The following is a 17,018-nucleotide window of genomic DNA, read 5'->3' as shown; positions in this document are numbered from 1 at the left end:
ACTTTACCACTAAAGCACTAATTTGAGTTTGAGTAAACATAACTCACCAAAATTTATCAACGGAAGTATCGAACCAATGGACGAAGGCTAGAAGCAGAGACAGAAAAGATAAAAATGTTTTTTTAAATTATTTTCCATTCGCTCCAGTTCGCTCATTGTGTACGCGAGTGTATCCGGCGAGTCGCTCAGTCACTCAGCGTGTTGGCAGTCGAGCGCTCGTTTACAGTGCGTGATCTGGCTTCAATTGACAGCGCGACACGGTTGCTTCGCAGAAATGTACACAATCTCCGAGTGAGCGAACGGGGTTCTATTGTTTTGTTTCATTTTGTTGTTAGTAAGCGCACCGCCCGTTCGGTTTGTTTCCATTGTTTGTCCCAGTGCGCACCGTGTTCCCTTCCAGTGTGTGTTTGTGCTGTGCGCCGTAAGCGGAGGATCCGGAAGAATCCCGTTGAAAGAACTCCTTTCGTCCCCGCCGTTGCTGCTGCGATCCTTGTGTTCTCGAGCACCGTGCAACGCTCCATCTGCCCCATTGCCCCGCGCTAGCTGGCCGGAATGTCCCGTTACAACCAAACGCACGCAGGCTATGCCCAAACCTTCAAGCTGGTCGTTGTGGGCGGTGGCGGTGTTGGCAAATCGGCTATCACCATCCAATTCATACAGGTATTTTTAGCATTCCGTTAAGCGGTACAATATACATATTGTTTCCTCCCGTCAGTCCACCACCATCACGGTGGCCAGTCCCGGTCGTCGTTCCGTTGCGCTAAGTGAAACAAAATGTGTAACATCTGCTCTCACGCCACGAGCGAAGATAAGATCGATCCTCGCTCGATCGCAGGCTGCAAGTCTCGGGCACGGTGGCCTCAGTGATTAGCTCACCGAGCGCTCGGAAAGGAATTGACCTTTCTGTTTCGCGTTGTGGGTGATCGACCGGTACGGGTGGTTGAGCGACGTCATCTCTACCGATCGTTCGCCGCAACATTGACGGTGGGCACGAGTCTTCGCGCCCCCATCGCCCCCACATAATTCTTGCTAGGTTTCGTCACCATCCCGCGAACGCTTGGGACGAGTGTGTCGGTGATGGCCAAGGCGAACGGAGCATATGGATCGTTTGCATCGATACCACACCTCATAAGGCAGGCGCAATGTGCAATAAATTCAAATATAGTTTCTAAACCAATTTGGGTGTCTTTTTCATTAGCACGCAGAAGAAGATACCCGGGAGCCGCAGAAGAAGACACCCTTGCACATCCCGAAAACAGCGAATCAAGTTTACGAAACCTTGAAAACAGATGCTAATGATGTTTGTGAGGTGCTGCACCTTGAACGCGGGCCACCACAGCGTCGTGCAACAAGTAGTGTCTATTCTTAGTGGGGGGACACGAACCAATGGGGGGTTGCGGATCGTTCCGTCGATCGCGCCAAAGCAAGCGTCGCCAGGGAACGTTGTGTTGGTCGCTGCTTTAGTTTGATGCCCCAAAAATGATGTCCTCGATGGACAAGCAAGTACACGCGCAAAAAAATTAAGTCGAACCTAATCGATAAAAAGTGTGCACAGTACTGGTAACGAGTAGTATTGGTGGATAGAAGTGTGGGTTAATAGAAGCTCAACTATTAACCCGGCCAACAGAAGAACCGTATACAACATTGTTGATGCATCGAGAATTAAATAGAGATCGTAAAAGAAACAAGCACGCCCCAACCCCGTCGGATGAGTAATGCAAACGAAAGCAGCCATAGGGTTCTAAAAATAGGGCAATAATTGTTCATATACACTAAAAATAGCGATCGTTTCTTGTGGCGCCCATGCTTCTTGAAGGCAGGAATAGGGCGTGTAATGTTTCAGCGAAACTCGAACATTAATTATGTTTTGATCGGGTCGATGCTGCGTAACGATGTTGGGTTGGGCAGCTTTGAAACCGTTCGATTGCCAGCATACGATTGCTAAGGTTTCGTTCGATCCAACGTAACGCGGATGCGGAGATGCTCGGAAGTGCTTCCATCTGCCAATGCACTCTTTCCCAATCAGTATCAGGAGCGAGAAACGAACCATCGAGTCAGAAAATAACTTCACTCCGACTGTTCTATTGCAGAGCTATTTCGTAACCGATTACGATCCGACCATCGAAGATTCTTATACCAAACAGTGCGTAATCGATGATGTCCCGGCAAAACTCGACAGTAAGTGGTCTAGCACGACCCCGTTTCCCGACGTAAGCGCTTCAACCGATTGCTCCATCTTTCAGTCCTCGACACGGCCGGCCAGGAAGAGTTCAGTGCGATGCGCGAACAGTACATGCGCTCTGGCGAGGGCTTTTTGCTCGTGTTCGCCGTGACGGATCACGCGAGCTTCGACGAGATTTACAAGTTCCACAAGCAGATACTGCGGGTGAAGGATCGCGACGAGTTCCCGATGCTGATGGTGGGCAACAAGTCCGACCTGGACCACCAGCGGGTCGTTTCGCTCGAGGAGGCGCAGCAGCTGAGCCGGCAGCTAAAGATTCCGTACATCGAGTGCAGCGCCAAGCTACGCATCAATGTTGACCAAGCGTTCCACGAGCTGGTCCGGGTGGTGCGAAAGTTTCAGCTCTCCGAGCGGCCACTGGTGGACGAGAAGGGGAAGCGAAAAAATAGGCAAAAGTGTTGCATCCTGTAGGCGAAACGGTGCACATCTGATCGTGTTTCTACCACCGTTGCCTTTTGTGTTAGTTTTGTCCCCTTGACTATCCTGGGCTCAGTTAACTTCTAAAAATTAGTCGTTAGTTTCCCTTTGGCTCGGATTCGTAATAACAAAAGAGATAAACATCCAACGGAGGACAGGATCGAATAAGAAGCACCCAAAAGCTGTGCTTGATTTTACACACAAACATATTTCAGTGCCAAATGCCATGTCTGCTGCAAGCCGGATGCAATTTCGATGCGTTTGGTAAAGTCCAACTTTGCCTTTACTATCGGAAAAACAAATAACTGCCATCACCGACGGACTGGAACTGTACGAAATTGTGCTCCTTTATTAGGATTAGTTTATGTTGTTGATGGTCAGAAAGTTTGAGGTTACTTTACTCCTTTTCCCCGTTGCTCTTCTGTAGCACGCATCGCGGGAATTGCCGTGTCAAATGTATGTTCGTTTACATTTTTATTGATAAATCGCTATCGATTATGATGCGAAGGAACTGAGTAGTGCAGTCCCAGTGAAGATTGCGAAACGCAATGGTTTTAGTGTAGGGAAGCTACGAAAGCAATGGGCGCACCGAAAACAAAAACACTAACAGAGCTCGAGTGTACGCCATTGCACAACACAAACAATGATTCATATTTTTAAAACACACCTATATCAACCAGTGGCATGGAAGAGGAACTAGGATTTCACTAACTTGTTACGAATTCGGGAGCGTGTCCTCACGCTCGAAACGATATCACGATATTGAAAGACTTACACTTATATCTAGCTGTTGCTAGAGGCCATCGCCCCAAACCGTAGTCAAATGGAGAATTACTACTATATACAAAACGTGAAACCTTTTGCCGGGTGTAGAACAATAATGTAAAATCTAGGACAAAACATCGTTCACTGGCTCGACCGAGCAAGTGTTCCCATTTTAACGGTACGGGAACCGGTTTAGTGCAGCTATTTAAACGAAATCAAATGGTATCGCTAGCGAAACGGTAGCAAAGATGCATCACACAGTAAACTAAATGCAAAGCAAATTATTATGAGCATTACATTAGCATAACCAAGAGTCTATTGTCTATTAACCAAAACAATAACGAAACGTTAATCACTAGCTTTAAATGTGCTTCGACAACAGTGTTAGGCATTAAGTGCAATCGTGCCGTTTAACAGGAATAACAAGATTTGTGTAACATTATCGATTTGTCGGCAGGCTTCAGTCATTATACTGTGTTTACGAAACAGGAATATTCTAGCCGTTTACATTGCAAATGGTTTCTATATTATCTAGAAAGACGGGTAACGACGCTTATCAGTGTGTTCTCCGACGTCAACTGGACGATGGTTTTTGCATCACGTACTTCGTAATCTTTTCGGTGCTCAAACGCCTAGGGTAGAACACGGAAATCGAAAGCAAATACACCCGCACATCGTTCAACCCCCGAAACGGTGGGCTTCTTTTGAACGGGAAGGTTTTTACTACGATCCCAATACGTTTATTATATTTTATTAAATTTTCATATACTATCTGTCAACATGTTTGTTAATGAAATATATTTACTGGATTTTAATATACTAATTAAATTGTATCATTTGATTTTAAATGATTAAGTCACACGTTGCTACCAACTTCATCGATTGCAGCTTTTGCCTGCTCTCGTTGCCATGAAGACGTTGCCGATTTTGATTTATCGTTCCAAAAATAGTTTGTTGTCATGGCTTGCTCTGTTAGGCAACGGAAATCTGCTGTATGATCCAATCCACGAAGGTGGCCACTCTCGTGTAAACCCCAGGAATGTCGGCGCGTGCGCAACCGACTCCGTACGAAACGACACCGATCTGGAAGTAGTGGAATTTCTTGCCAATCACGTGGGGCAGCATTAAAGGGCCACCACTGTCCCCCTGGCACGAATCCTTGCCCCCCTCGAGAATGCCGGCGCATAGGACGGCATCGTTGAACTGCTTCTTGCTGAACACTTTGTTGATTTTTCTGTACAACTGAACGCATTCTGCGTTCTCCAGAATCGGAATCTGTAGCTCCTGCAGGACATTCGCTTCGAAGCCCATTTCCGCGGTGCGACCCCATCCAGCAATGAAGGGGTTATAGTTGGTAAAGTCCCCACTACGGAGCGGCTCGACCGACGGAAGGCATATTGGTTTTACTGCATCTGAGGGAATAAAATACGGCAATAAAAACTCACAGGGTGAACGTAGAGCTTTAGTGTTCGCTGCTCTTTACCATTAAATTCCACAGCTTTTGCCATGAACAGTATTGCCAGATCCGAATGTCCGTCGAACGTGTCATAAGCAGGATGTGAAATATACTGAAAATCAAGCAGCTTTTGAATATATTTGCTCTTGTCTCTCCGAAGTGGTGACCTACCTTATAAATAGGAACATCTATATGAGCGGGCTCTGTCTGGCTGATATCATGCTCTCCCAGCCGAACTACGGACCTGGCAGGAAACGAATAAGATTATGTTGGCTGTTCAAACTGCATTACTACTTACAGCGTGGTCAAGATGCAATGTGCCGCGGAAAGGACGTGACGATCAGTGATCAGGGTACCGCCGCATCGGAAATCGACGTCTCCCAAGCTTCCTTCATAACCCACCAGGGCCATCCAGGGCCATCCATGAAGTGCTGCCGGTACACCACCAACGATTCGATTATGCTCGACATCGCTCAAACCACAGCCTGTTTCGGGCGTCGGTAGTACGGACGGTTTATCGAACGCAGGTTCACCTTCTGGTCTGTTCTTCAAAATAATTCGCGCTGTGGTGCGAATGGTTGTCGATCGTGTCGTTGTTGTACCGCTTGTTGTTGGCTATCAAATTCCTTAGAAAAGGATATTAGAACATACGGAAATAATGGAAAGAACCCGGAACACACACCGTTGATTGTGTTGCAACTGACGAGTCACACGGTCTAGCCTTGCCATCGGAGCCGATGCATTCCAGCTGCACTACGGGCCGGGCCGTCGTCGACGGTTTCGTAGTTAATGGTGCTAGCGTAACAGATGCTTGAGGTCTCTCTACTGGGCTGGCATAGGCATTCGAGCAGCACACTTTGCCAATGCCGAGAAGGTTCCGACATCCTTGCTGAGAACCACCGAACAGGCTCAGGGGATTTATGTTCAACTGAAAGGACGTTGGGCACGAGGTTACACTTTTACAAACGCCTGATGCTCCGTACGAATTGTAGCATGGCTGTCCATCTGTGGAAACACCATGAAGTCAATTGTTAATTTTCTTATCGTTTTCTTTTCAATCTTTCCTTAACCCAGTATTACCTTGAGTGAGAACACCATACACAGCAAGCAGAAGAAACCCACAAATATTCCACATTCCTTGGCCGCGCACCGAAAATGAAAGAGTTCAGAGCGTTACTTAGAAGTTGCTTCGCCCGGAGCTCATCAACTACTGATTGTTGTGGATGGGACCTCATCTTCTACCGGTTAGAACAGCAGCAGAAATGGGCAAAAGCTGACTGACCAGTTTTTTTTTCTAGAGCCAGCATTGTGTCGTGCCTGCACATTTTTTGTCGGTAGGCTCTTTCCGTGGAGTTGCACTTGACCTCCTAACCGGGGGTTCCTTAAAATCTTCAAATCACGACGCGAGTTCAACATGATGCTGGGAAAAACACAAGCTGAATTCGGGTTGCTAAGCATCGTGGAGATATTTGATAATTTACAATGGCTTACAATGGCGAGATTCCAGTTTTATTTTTCACACTTGAAATAAGGACCCTCCGAAAATGTCAGCGACAATTTGTGTGTAAACTGAACACTCCACTTTCTAAGGTTGTCTGAAAAATGTTTGCTGGCCATTTTTTTTAGTTTGCTCAACGCGGCACGGCTCTTAAGCCATCAGTTTTTGCTTGACTTTTTCGATTGTTGAATTGTTAGCTGTGTTGGTAATTTACTGTTGAGGCACAGCTGCATAAGGAGACAGTTCAAATCAGACAATTTGCAGAAAGCCCGTTGTACAACGATGACTGAATTGATTCATAACGAACTGATATTAACTGGTTCTGCGTCTCCAGGTATTTATATCAAGTGCACTTGTATAATATTATGTTATTCAAACATCCAAACTTATTTCTAAGGTTACTAAGCAGCCTTTCAATTCTCCCTTTTCCTATGATTATAGTAACCATTGAGTAGAGCTTGCCAAAGCTCTGATTCGCTCTTTCAAAGCTCTTTCGCTCGCCCGCTCTTGTTTCTATCCGTTATGTTAGTTTCTCTCTTCCGTCCGTTGCTCTCTCTTTTCGTTACTCGAAAGCTCCTCCTTTGAGACGGACACCAAGCTTCGGCTCTCTTCTTCTCACACTCCCGCGTGTTGATCCCGTTTTGTTTTGATTACTTCGTAAGGTAAGCAGGTTTCGCTTTCGATGGCTTTCGCTTTTCTTTATTCCATTGGGGTTTCCGCACAATGTCTCCGTTGCTATTGGTTAGTTGCCAGCTGGTATTATGCACTGAGCGGGTGCGATTCGCACGCTTCCGAGATCTCTCTCCGCCCGGGAATCTCTCGATTTTTTTCGACTTTTCTTTCTCTATATTGCCAAGCAAAAGATTCCCGGAGACACATTCGCCACAAAAGGTAGGTCCTTACCATTGGCAAACTTTGTGCTTTGTGCTTGTTTAGTGTAAAGTACTTTATGCGACACGACAATAATGGTGACCAATCTGGACTGATGCTGTGTGAAGTGTTGTGATGCGATGGAATTGACGGCGTGCGCCGCGCTGGCAGGAAGCGGAAAACTCGTTCACGTTTAAATGACGGAATCGCGGAACCCTTGCTTTCACATTTCGATTCCGCCGGGTGTTGGAGTGTCCAGCGCGAAGTGTAGCCGCGGAAATGGCTAAAGCCTCGGCGAAATTTTTACGTAACGCACCCCGCTGGTCAACGCTCTGCCCCTTGCTGCTGTACGTCCTCTTCATCCTGTGCATTCTGGTACTGGCATTTTCGTCACGACAAAGCAAAGGATTGGTCGCTAAAAACGAAAACCAGCCGCCGGCAAATTCGGGTGGAGACGACCCTGCCCCGTTGGTGTACCGGAAAATTGAGGAAAGTGTCGTAAACGAATTGACCGCGGCATTCTCCAGGTGAGGTGATTCTGAGGCCCCATGGCTTCCCGGGGAGCACTAACACTAATTTTGTCTTGGTTTTCGGCTTTCGGTGTGTTGTAGGGCGGACAGCAACCGGGACAAACTGCTAACCGTGCAGGAGTTGGCGAAATACATAAACTTTAAAATCCGCGAACACATCGACGAGGCCATCCGCACAAATCCGACGATGTTCGTCGAGATTGACCACAAGCCGCGGGATGGGTTGGTGAGCTGGGACGAGTATCAAAACTATTGGCTGCGTGAGAAGGGGATCGAAGGCGATAGCCACATGAAGAAAAGCGTGTTCGATAAGTTAGACCGGAAGGTGAAGGAGTCGATCGCTCGCGAAAAAGCACTGTGGATGGAAGCGGCTCGCACCGATCCCCTGAGCCTAACGCTGGACGAGTTCCTATCGTTTCGGCATCCAGAATCGAGCACCGTAAATCTGTTGAACCTGGTGGACGACATACTCCGGCAGTTTGATTTGGATGGTGACGATCATCTGACGGTGGAGGAGTTTTCCGACGTTCAAACGACCGACTTGGGCGAAGGGAAAAAGTTTATTCTGTCGCAAAACGTTCGCGAGCGGAAGGAAGAGTTTACGAAGGTGATCGACAAGAGTCGGGACGGAAAGGCAGACCGTGGAGAGCTACTGTCGTATGTGGACCCCCGCCATCCCCGGTATGCCATTCAAGAGGCTTCGACTTTGTTCTCCCTCGCTGATATCAACAATGATAAAAGACTCTCTTTGAATGAAGTAAGCTATGCATGCCCCTTTTTGGTGACTATTTCTTGAAGCTCACGTTTCGTCGTCCACGTTTCAGGTTCTGGGCAAGTCTGCAATTTTTATGTCATCCAAAATGGTCCATACGGCTGAAAGTTTCCATGATGAATTTTAAAGTGTTTGTTTTTAATTAGAAATTGTACTGCAATACGCCATGGAATACGCCGAAACGAATGACTATCATCGAATTGTGATGCAGTCTGTGAAATAAACTGATTTTAAATCTTTTCAAATTTGCGAGTGGAAATGGGTGTTAAGAAATGGGATTTCAATCAGCATCGGTCCTGGCTCGTTAGTGGCGCGAAAACACGGTGCTGCGAAGATTCGTTAAAATCTTCTGAACACTCACGGAACTCTCTGAGCAACCCTTGACGTTGCTGTCAAAAATCAGCCGGCTCGGTGCGTTTGTTTACCGAATTCAGTTCGGTAAACAAACCGAAGCAGTTTGTTGAATTTGTTCTTCGGAAATGGAAACGTCTTCGCAAATCGTGAATAAAGTAGAATCCAAAAAGCAGACACTTGAACGGATTGCTAATTTTATTAGCGAAGCAGATAGTAAAATAAGTTCCATTCTCACATCGTTTGGTTGGACCAGAGAAAACATTCTAGAAAGCGAAGCCAACCGGCCATTGAACACGCCAAATGATGAAAAAAGGGCCAAGCTTGAAGAAAAATTTCTTCCGTCTTTCGTCGGGCCCGACAGTGCGTCCACGATTCAAATGGGTAACCATTTTGCGTTTCGCTGCACTGCCCAAAGCTGCTTCTTTATTTGGTGTTTATTTTTCAAAGATAATATCAAACAGGCAGAGGCAATATTAGAAGACTTTTATCAGAATCCGTCACTCGAATTGGGTGTGCCATTGGATCAAATTTGTGATCGAGCTCCACCTACAAATCTTGCGGATTTTCAAATCAACTTTACCCGTGAAGAACGATTGTCCATTTATCGGCACGCAGCACGGAACACGCGGCGAGTTCCCGATGTGGAAGATATTAAAATAAGGTTAGTCTAATCGCATTTCTGTTTCGTGGTACCGTTCACGGAAGGATTCCGCTTCTTTTTTATAGCTACCAAAAAAGTTCTACGACAGGTCAGAAAGCAACAGCTACACTGGCACAAATAGCGGCCTACGAACGTGATGCACGACGAAGGAATCCCAAGCATCGGGTTGCGAAAAATCCGCTCACTTACACCGAAGAAGTACGGCACCTGATCCACATTCAAACCGAAGCATTGGTACAACATTTGCAACAAACAAAATCTCCCTCCCGTTCGGAGGTGAAAAGGGAGCCAAAACGGCACAGGAGATCATGTTCAAAGTCCAGCGACGAAACCCAAAGCAGACGAAAAAAGAAAAAACGAAACAGAAGTCGATCACGCTCCAAAGACAAGCCACGGAAACGATCCCCATCTAGCGAACGGAAGCACAAGAAAAAGGCCAAAAAACATAAGAAGCACGATCGCTAAGAGTGAGCTTTATTCCCGGTATTCACCAATGCAAAGACATGCATTGGTGCCACCGAAACCGAACGAATTCTTTAAGGCAATCTTCCGCCGATCGGTGTCCCAGCCTTCGGAAGTGTTGTCCACAAATCGTATGTTGGCCATATCTTCCGTAATGTGGTCCAAATTCACCGTGGGGGGAAGTAATCCATGCCGACAGGCCAGAACTGTAAACAGAGCCTCGAGATTTCCAGCAGCCCCCAGCAAGTGTCCATGGGCGCCCTTGGTCGAAGATACCGCCACTTTGCTGGAGTGCTCTCCGAACAGTGTCCTTATCGAACGAGCCTCAATGGCGTCTCCAATGGGAGTGGAAGTGGCATGCGCGTTAATATATCCCACGTCGGCCACCGTCAGGTTAGCGTCAGCTAGTGCCCGTTTCATCGCCAGCAAGGCTCCGGTTCCATCCTCACGTGGTGCTGTGAGATGGGATGCATCCCCGGACAGTCCGTAGCCAAGAATTTCGCCCTGTATGGGTGCTCCACGGTTTTTGGCATGCTCCAGTTCTTCCAGCACGAGTATGGCAGATCCTTCGCCCATAACGAAACCATCACGTCGTTCGTCGAACGGTCGGGATGAACCAGTCGGTTCATCGTTAAAAGCCGTACTTAGTGCACGCAACCGACAAAACCCTGCGATGGCCAGGGGACTGATGCACGCTTCTGCTCCACCGCACACCATAACGTCTGCGTCACCGTGGCGAATGAAGCGATACGCATCTCCTATGGAATGAGCGCCCGTAGCACAGGCTGTCGATACGGCGTGATTCGGTCCCCGGAAGCCGTACTTGATGCTCAACTGTCCGGCAGGCATGTTCGGTAGAATACGGGGGACAAAAAACGGGCTCACACGGTTGTAGCCTTTCTGCAGCGCTTCGTTAGTTTCACAGATGTCCATCAAATCGACCATTCCCATTCCTACGGCCACTCCTGTTCGTTGACAAGCGGCTTCGTCGTCGATCCGTGGGCTCCATGCAGCAGCGGTTAGTGCTTCCTTGGCGGCGATCAGTGCGAACGCCGTTGCTTTGGCCATTGTCTTCAGTTCTGTTTTGGAAAAACATTGCTCGAGGTCGATTTCGTTTTTATCGATTCTCGCGGCGACGCGACATGGTAGTTTATCGTACGCTTCTCCCACTAGTGGTCCTATTTTGGACTGACCGGACAGGATCGTCTTCCAAGCTGTAGGAACATTACAACCAACCGGCGAAACAACTCCCATGCCTGTTACCACGACTCGTCGCCGATCCTTAGGGGTTGGCCCATGGTGGAAATGTCTGAACAAAAGTGAAACTTGTCTACGAGCCTGCAACAAAAAGTACCTCCTTGAATTATCTATCATATTAAAGACTGGCAAATCGACAAATGTGATCAGATAGCAAAAATAAAAACATTCGACTGACAATCCCGAGCGATCGAACTGTCACACACTAGAATTCGTTCAAAATAGTAAAACAAGTGCTTTCGTCCTGATTGAAAGATTTAAATAGATAGTGTTTCCTATGCGAAAAAATAAAATTTTATGATTATGAATAATTGAAAAATCTATTAGAAACTGTTTTCCGACGTGCTCTACGGGTTTTCGTTAAATTATAGATGTTGCTCAGAACGCTCATTTGTGTAGCCCGAATTTGAGTCACTCAAAGTGACCGCACAGAACTGTCACAAATGCCGAGCCTCGTGCAATGTGTTTATTTTGTTTTTATTGTAACCATCGAACAGTGAAAGCCGGCTCAATATTCAGACCACTTGATTTTCGGGATGGGAAAGAAAAGGAAATTAGATGCATCGGAAGAACACGACGTGGAATTTGACCTTCCGTCAAAGCATATGAACATCAGTCAAATCAAAGCGAACGAAAAACGCTTGGTTATAATCTTAGAAGGGGCCCAGCTGGAAACAGTTAAGGTAAGCTAAGGAATAACGGGAGGTATTCCACCGATGGCTCGAACTTGTTAATAAGTGATGTGTTTACTTCAGGTAGGACAATCCTTTGAGCTACTGAACTGCGATGACCACCTGAATATATTGAGAAAGAACAAGCGTGATCCGGGCAGCTGCCGACCGGATATCACCCATCAGTCGTTGCTGATGTTGACCGATTCCCCGTTGAACAGAGCAGGACTTTTGCAGGTGTTTGTGAAAACCGAACGCAATGTCCTGATCGAAATCGACCCGCAAACAAGGATTCCTCGTACATTCAAAAGATTTGCAGGACTCATGGGTAAACAGTATCGGCGATAGCGTGGGGAATATTTTTAAACGTTGCTTTCTATTTCAGTTCAACTGCTACATAAATTCAACATTAAAGCGGCAGACTCACAGAAGAAACTGATGAGGGTTATAAAAAACCCGGTCAGCAATCACCTGCCGGTCGGTTGCCGTAAAATAGCCATGTCATTCAGTGCGAAAAAAGTCTCCAACCCCAAAGAGCTCGTTCCGGAAAAAAGTGAACCTGTCGCGCTGGTGGTTGGGGCATTTGCGCATGGTAACCTCAACTTGGACTACACAGAAGATGTAGTGTCGATCAGTAATTATCCGCTGTCCGCCGCGCTAACGTGCACGAAACTTTGCTCCGCCTTCGAGGAAGCGTGGGGAATTGTGTAACCTCTTTTCGCGGGAATAAATAGGTGGTCGCAGACAAGCCATCATAAGAAACGGACTGATTTCTTTAGTAATCTTAGTCTAATTGTACGAAAATCAAACTCAAGCGTCGGCACGTACGCTTAAAATGTATCTTGAATCGAAATTTAGTGTCTATAGTTATCTTACCTCACCAGCTTAACGGAAGTGAGTCGGGAGGTGTTCATGCGCGAGATCTTTCGTCAAGTGCTTCGGCCTCTAGACTTATGTATAAATTTCATCATTTCGATTCATTCGGGTGACGTACGTTTTCTGTGGCAGGAAGGCGATTCGCAGCGACACTTTTCTCGCAGAAAAGTTTGGTGAAATTTGATGTTTCTCGAACCGTGAGCGGATAATCCTATAACGGTGAATATCGACTTCGAATAGTCGCCATTATCTGTTAAAAGGTTAAGCATTGGCAGTTACGGCTTTTTTGCGGGATGAGTGTGCGATCTTGGTCGAGGAAACCTTGAACGTCGCCATACAGTGCTAATGAAATGAGAGTACGGGGAACGAAGTCCGTTCAGTCGGTCGTCCCATCCACCTCGCTAGAGTGTGACGATTTGTGCAATAGTGTTTACGGCTCATAGCTCTAGCGTTTGATTGAATAAAACACCTGAATCTTGGAAGAGATTGAGTAAAGATATACAGCATATGCTCCATTTGTTTTCGTTTGTGTTTATTTTCTCTGCCTGCCTGCCTGCCTGCGGGTCAAAAGATTTTCAGTGCACACTGTAGACCGTCGGTCAAACTGGCTTCTTCCGCTTTCTAAACGAAGGAATTGCTGATGCTGTGCATGTGTGTGCGTTCGTGAGGGCTAGGCATTTATGTGTATGTGTGTTTGTGTTGGCTGGGAAAAATTCGACGGAATAGCTGCGAAGCTTGAACCAGACGAGCAGCCATTTTGTTTTCTGAGTTGATGTGCTACGGTTCACTGGCGCGAAAGAGTAGAATGTATAGTAGAGCGTTCAAATAAAAACCAATCAACCGAACGGTAGAAGCGGGATGAAGAACCGTTTGGCCCACACTACGATGAAACAGGAAATAACGCATTGCTCCTAGCGACGCGACGATGGTGCACTTGCTTTGATTTCGAAAGCCAATCGGAGTTTGTAAGGTTTGCAAATTAGCGGGAAACCGTAGCCGAAGCCATCGATTGAGAGTTCCAATTTGCACCCGGTGAGTGCAGTTTCCGGCGGTACAAGTCTCGCGGAGCCAACTGACTTTCTCGGGCTGGCGGGGTAGGCTGACTTGCACAAAGCTGCCACCAATACCACGGAACTGAATGGTGCTCATCGCACTGCTGCCCACTGCCCACTGTGTGTCGTCAAGCCACCGTGCCGTCGACCGGATTGTTATCTCCGTTGCCTGCATGAACTTGGTCCTAGTAGCGGCCTACAGGGTAAAACTCACACATGCACAAAGCATAAAGTAATCCAGCAGTGTCAATCGCATGAACATCATCCCTACGCTCGCCAGCAGCGCGGGACGAGGGGGCTCGCAACAGTAACTCTTTCGTGTTCGTTGTACGCTACCTTGAGTGCCCGCAGTGCGAGCGGCGCGAACGAGTGAACGAGACGACGGTACATTGCATGCGCCAAAGAGAGCGGCAACGCACCGCCATAGGTTAAGTGAAGCTCCTGCCGTTTTCACCAGTAGCTTGTGTATTGTGCTGGGCCCGTGTTTTTCATCAAGATTTATGCAGAAAATTGCACTGAAAACACAGGTAAATGGGCACAATCTGATCATAACACCAAGGAGTTGTCCATTTCGATCGAGTGCGGCCAGCAAACGGGCAGTGAAACGCTGAAAAGATTGATTGAAAATTGTCTTCACTGCAGGCCGCAGCCTACTGGCAATGCGCGAACGCCGCCCGCCATATTTGGGTGGGAGATGAAAAAAAGTTCCGAGCCTATTTTCCGGAATACGGTTGGTGTTCCGCTACTAGGTGTGCCGTTTGCGATGGGTTATCCGAGCCAACTTAATCAACGATACCAGTGGGTCCGACGGTGGCACATTATGCGCACACCTAACGAAAAGTGCAAACGGCAAAAAATGATCGTTGTCGGGCGGAAGCAGTAGCTACCAGCCGCGCAGGCCGCGGAGACTGCAAGTACAGCGTGCGCGGCACACCAGCTTTCTTTCTTCCTCCCGTTCCGTCACTGTGTAGCTGGTGAATGTGTGTTGGTGCCAGGGCGAAGTCGTGTGGCATGGTGTGCGTGCGCCCAAGAATGGGTCGTGTGAGCGAATGAACGTTGTGAACTGACGGTTGGTACAATCGGGGTTCGCCTCATGATGTCAGACTGTCTTCACACACTTCCGACGGCTCGCTATCCTTGTCTTGCATTTGAATCGAACGCACAAGAGCAAGCGGACGGAGCACGAAGAAAAATCCATTCACTCCGCTGAGGAGATAGTTTGCGAATAAAGGGCAATGGAACGTTCTAGATTCTTCAAACAACCAGACCTCGTTCGCTCGATGACAGAGTCAGAGTAAGAGGCTGAAATGGGAAAAGCATTTTAGATATTGTTATGGCTTTTTCCATTAGGAATGTATGGCGATTAAGTTGCTATGAAACACGTTACATAAGGTTATGATGATACATTTGACCTGGTCAACCGAACAAACACATCGTCCATTGTGTATAGAGCGTGTGCAGCTCTTCCCATGGTGATGCTGTTCGCTTTTGTGTTGTGTGCATCAATTTTCATACGCTTGCACTTAATGGGACATTTTCTTGATCCCAGTAATCTGTGCCATATTTAAGCAGACAGATTGGTTCCAAAGGCAGAGACGGTTTAGCTAGCGGGAGAATACTGGCATTTTACGTTACATTCTATTGCTCTAGCAGCAAAGGCAAAAATGTGTTTGATGAAATGTTCAAAAACAGAGCATTGTAAACAAGCATGAAAACATCTTTCTCAACCGCTCGCTGACGGCATTGCACGCAATGCTAGTAGTTGCTCAATAGTGTTGTTATATGAATGTGAATTCTAGTCCCAGTAAGCAAGATGGCTTTGATTGTTGAGTTTAACTGGCAAACCTTTTTTATGCCCTTCATACTAAAATCGTTCCTATCCTTTTGCCCACAGGTTTTTGCAGAACTGTAAGGGATTTGTGATGGTTCTCAGCTGACTGGGCACGCATCCTCGAAACCTTTAACGGTAAGTATTGTTTTAGGGCATTTTCAACAGTGGAAAAACGCACTTTTCATAACGAACGAACTCCGGCCTGGCACACGAACGAGCAGGGCGTTCCTTGAGATAGAAAAAAGTTTAAAATTTAAATAACTACAAATGCGCGCCACCACGAGTTTACGTTGATTTTGGCGAATGTTACGGTAAAAATATGCAGTGGAAATGGATCTGAAGGTTGCTCTGGTTGGCGTAGTGGTGCAAAGCTTACGGAAGCAATAAAGTTGACTCACCTTGGTTGGTTTTTGAGCCGGTTCGGTTGGTACACGGCGCGGCCGTCGAACGAGAGATACGGAATGTAATAGCGGTCGTCGCGTATGCCTGTTCACAGTCGATTGCGATATCGCGCATTACGCTGTACAGTAAGGGACACAGTTTTTCTTTTCTGAGTCGCGGCTGAACCAGCGGGCTATGCTCGGGCCACCCCAGAGTGGCGCGTGATACACACGAGAGGCGTATCAGGCAGAGCCATTCCGGGTAGTGGAAAAAAAATGCCTGTTCAGCGTGTGTACGTGACGTCTCCGAGAGCGAACTCCTTTTATCCCATGGTGAAGTAGAATGAATTGTCTGCTACGTTCCACCGTCAAACCCGAATTTCCGATGCGCAACACCACCAAGCGCCGTGCGATACCAACACGAACGAACGGGCGATCGGCTAGCGAAGCCAAACCATTCAATATGCAGCCGCGTAGGGAGTGACGTACATGAGTGACTGAGAGGAAGAAGTTTGTGGCGCGCGTGTGTGTGGGAAAAGGCACCGTTGTAGTGGTGAGGCAAACCGATTGGGAGTAATGATGTGGGTTTTCTTTGCGAATGACGCGTGTGAGAGCGCAGTGAGCCAGCGGTGAGCAGCTATCGAGAAAAAGACGCTACACTGCCGCCTGTACGGAAAAGCTGCGATTAAAAATGTAATATTTCGGTGGTAAATATTGCTCAGTTTGGCAAAGAACTACGCTTAAAGTGTAGCTGACGGTGCGGGCCAGCAGTGTTGTGTGAAGTACAGCGGTTTCGAGTCACAATTGGCGGTCAATTTCAAGTTATCGGTGTAGATCTTGACCTTGAGTGTACATTGATCTCGCGCTCGTCCGCTGCTTTGGATTCGAAGGAAGTGTGTACGCGGTTCACGCGCTTTTGTGAGT

General features: G+C 47.3%; 6 protein-coding genes across 6 annotated transcripts; 4 read left to right on the top strand and 2 right to left on the bottom strand.

Annotated features, from left to right (window-relative positions):
- Window positions 1–287: 287 nt before the first annotated feature.
- LOC131212522 (ras-like protein 2) lies at window positions 288–3,995 on the top strand. Its single transcript, XM_058206416.1, has 3 exons — window positions 288–660; window positions 2,091–2,178; window positions 2,244–3,995. The coding sequence occupies exons 1-3, from the start codon at window positions 553–555 to the stop codon at window positions 2,651–2,653; spliced, it is 606 nt and encodes a 201-aa protein (XP_058062399.1). The 5' UTR covers window positions 288–552; the 3' UTR covers window positions 2,654–3,995.
- A 401-nt stretch (window positions 3,996–4,396) lies between these two features.
- On the bottom strand, window positions 4,397–6,115 carry LOC131207326 (venom protease-like). The gene is made up of 6 exons (XM_058199937.1): window positions 6,058–6,115; window positions 5,563–5,885; window positions 5,179–5,495; window positions 5,052–5,124; window positions 4,908–4,992; window positions 4,397–4,836 (listed from the first exon to the last, which is right to left on the bottom strand). The coding sequence occupies exons 1-6, from the start codon at window positions 6,113–6,115 to the stop codon at window positions 4,397–4,399; spliced, it is 1,296 nt and encodes a 431-aa protein (XP_058055920.1).
- A 1,141-nt stretch (window positions 6,116–7,256) lies between these two features.
- LOC131210374 (45 kDa calcium-binding protein) lies at window positions 7,257–8,820 on the top strand. Its single transcript, XM_058203610.1, has 3 exons — window positions 7,257–7,775; window positions 7,860–8,535; window positions 8,603–8,820. The coding sequence occupies exons 1-3, from the start codon at window positions 7,528–7,530 to the stop codon at window positions 8,675–8,677; spliced, it is 999 nt and encodes a 332-aa protein (XP_058059593.1). The 5' UTR covers window positions 7,257–7,527; the 3' UTR covers window positions 8,678–8,820.
- A 209-nt stretch (window positions 8,821–9,029) lies between these two features.
- Window positions 9,030–10,030, top strand: LOC131207325 (pre-mRNA-splicing factor CWC22 homolog). The gene is made up of 3 exons (XM_058199936.1): window positions 9,030–9,285; window positions 9,352–9,565; window positions 9,631–10,030. Exons 1-3 carry the CDS (start codon window positions 9,030–9,032, stop codon window positions 10,028–10,030), a joined length of 870 nt encoding a protein of 289 aa, XP_058055919.1.
- On the bottom strand, window positions 10,028–11,401 carry LOC131207324 (3-oxoacyl-[acyl-carrier-protein] synthase, mitochondrial). The gene has a single exon (XM_058199935.1). The coding sequence runs from the start codon at window positions 11,399–11,401 to the stop codon at window positions 10,040–10,042; it is 1,362 nt and encodes a 453-aa protein (XP_058055918.1). The 3' UTR covers window positions 10,028–10,039.
- Window positions 11,402–11,780: 379 nt separating this feature from the next.
- LOC131209950 (ribosomal RNA small subunit methyltransferase NEP1) lies at window positions 11,781–12,696 on the top strand. The gene is made up of 3 exons (XM_058203124.1): window positions 11,781–11,967; window positions 12,040–12,283; window positions 12,341–12,696. Exons 1-3 carry the CDS (start codon window positions 11,821–11,823, stop codon window positions 12,664–12,666), a joined length of 717 nt encoding a protein of 238 aa, XP_058059107.1. The 5' UTR covers window positions 11,781–11,820; the 3' UTR covers window positions 12,667–12,696.
- The last annotated feature ends 4,322 nt before the right edge of the window (window positions 12,697–17,018 follow it).

The sequence above is a fragment of the Anopheles bellator genome, chromosome 2 (assembly GCF_943735745.2).
Source record: "Anopheles bellator chromosome 2, idAnoBellAS_SP24_06.2, whole genome shotgun sequence".
Lineage (NCBI taxonomy): Eukaryota > Metazoa > Arthropoda > Insecta > Diptera > Culicidae > Anopheles > Anopheles bellator.
The sequence above is the reverse complement of the archived record's forward strand: the minus strand, read 5'-3'. Positions and strand labels throughout refer to the sequence as shown.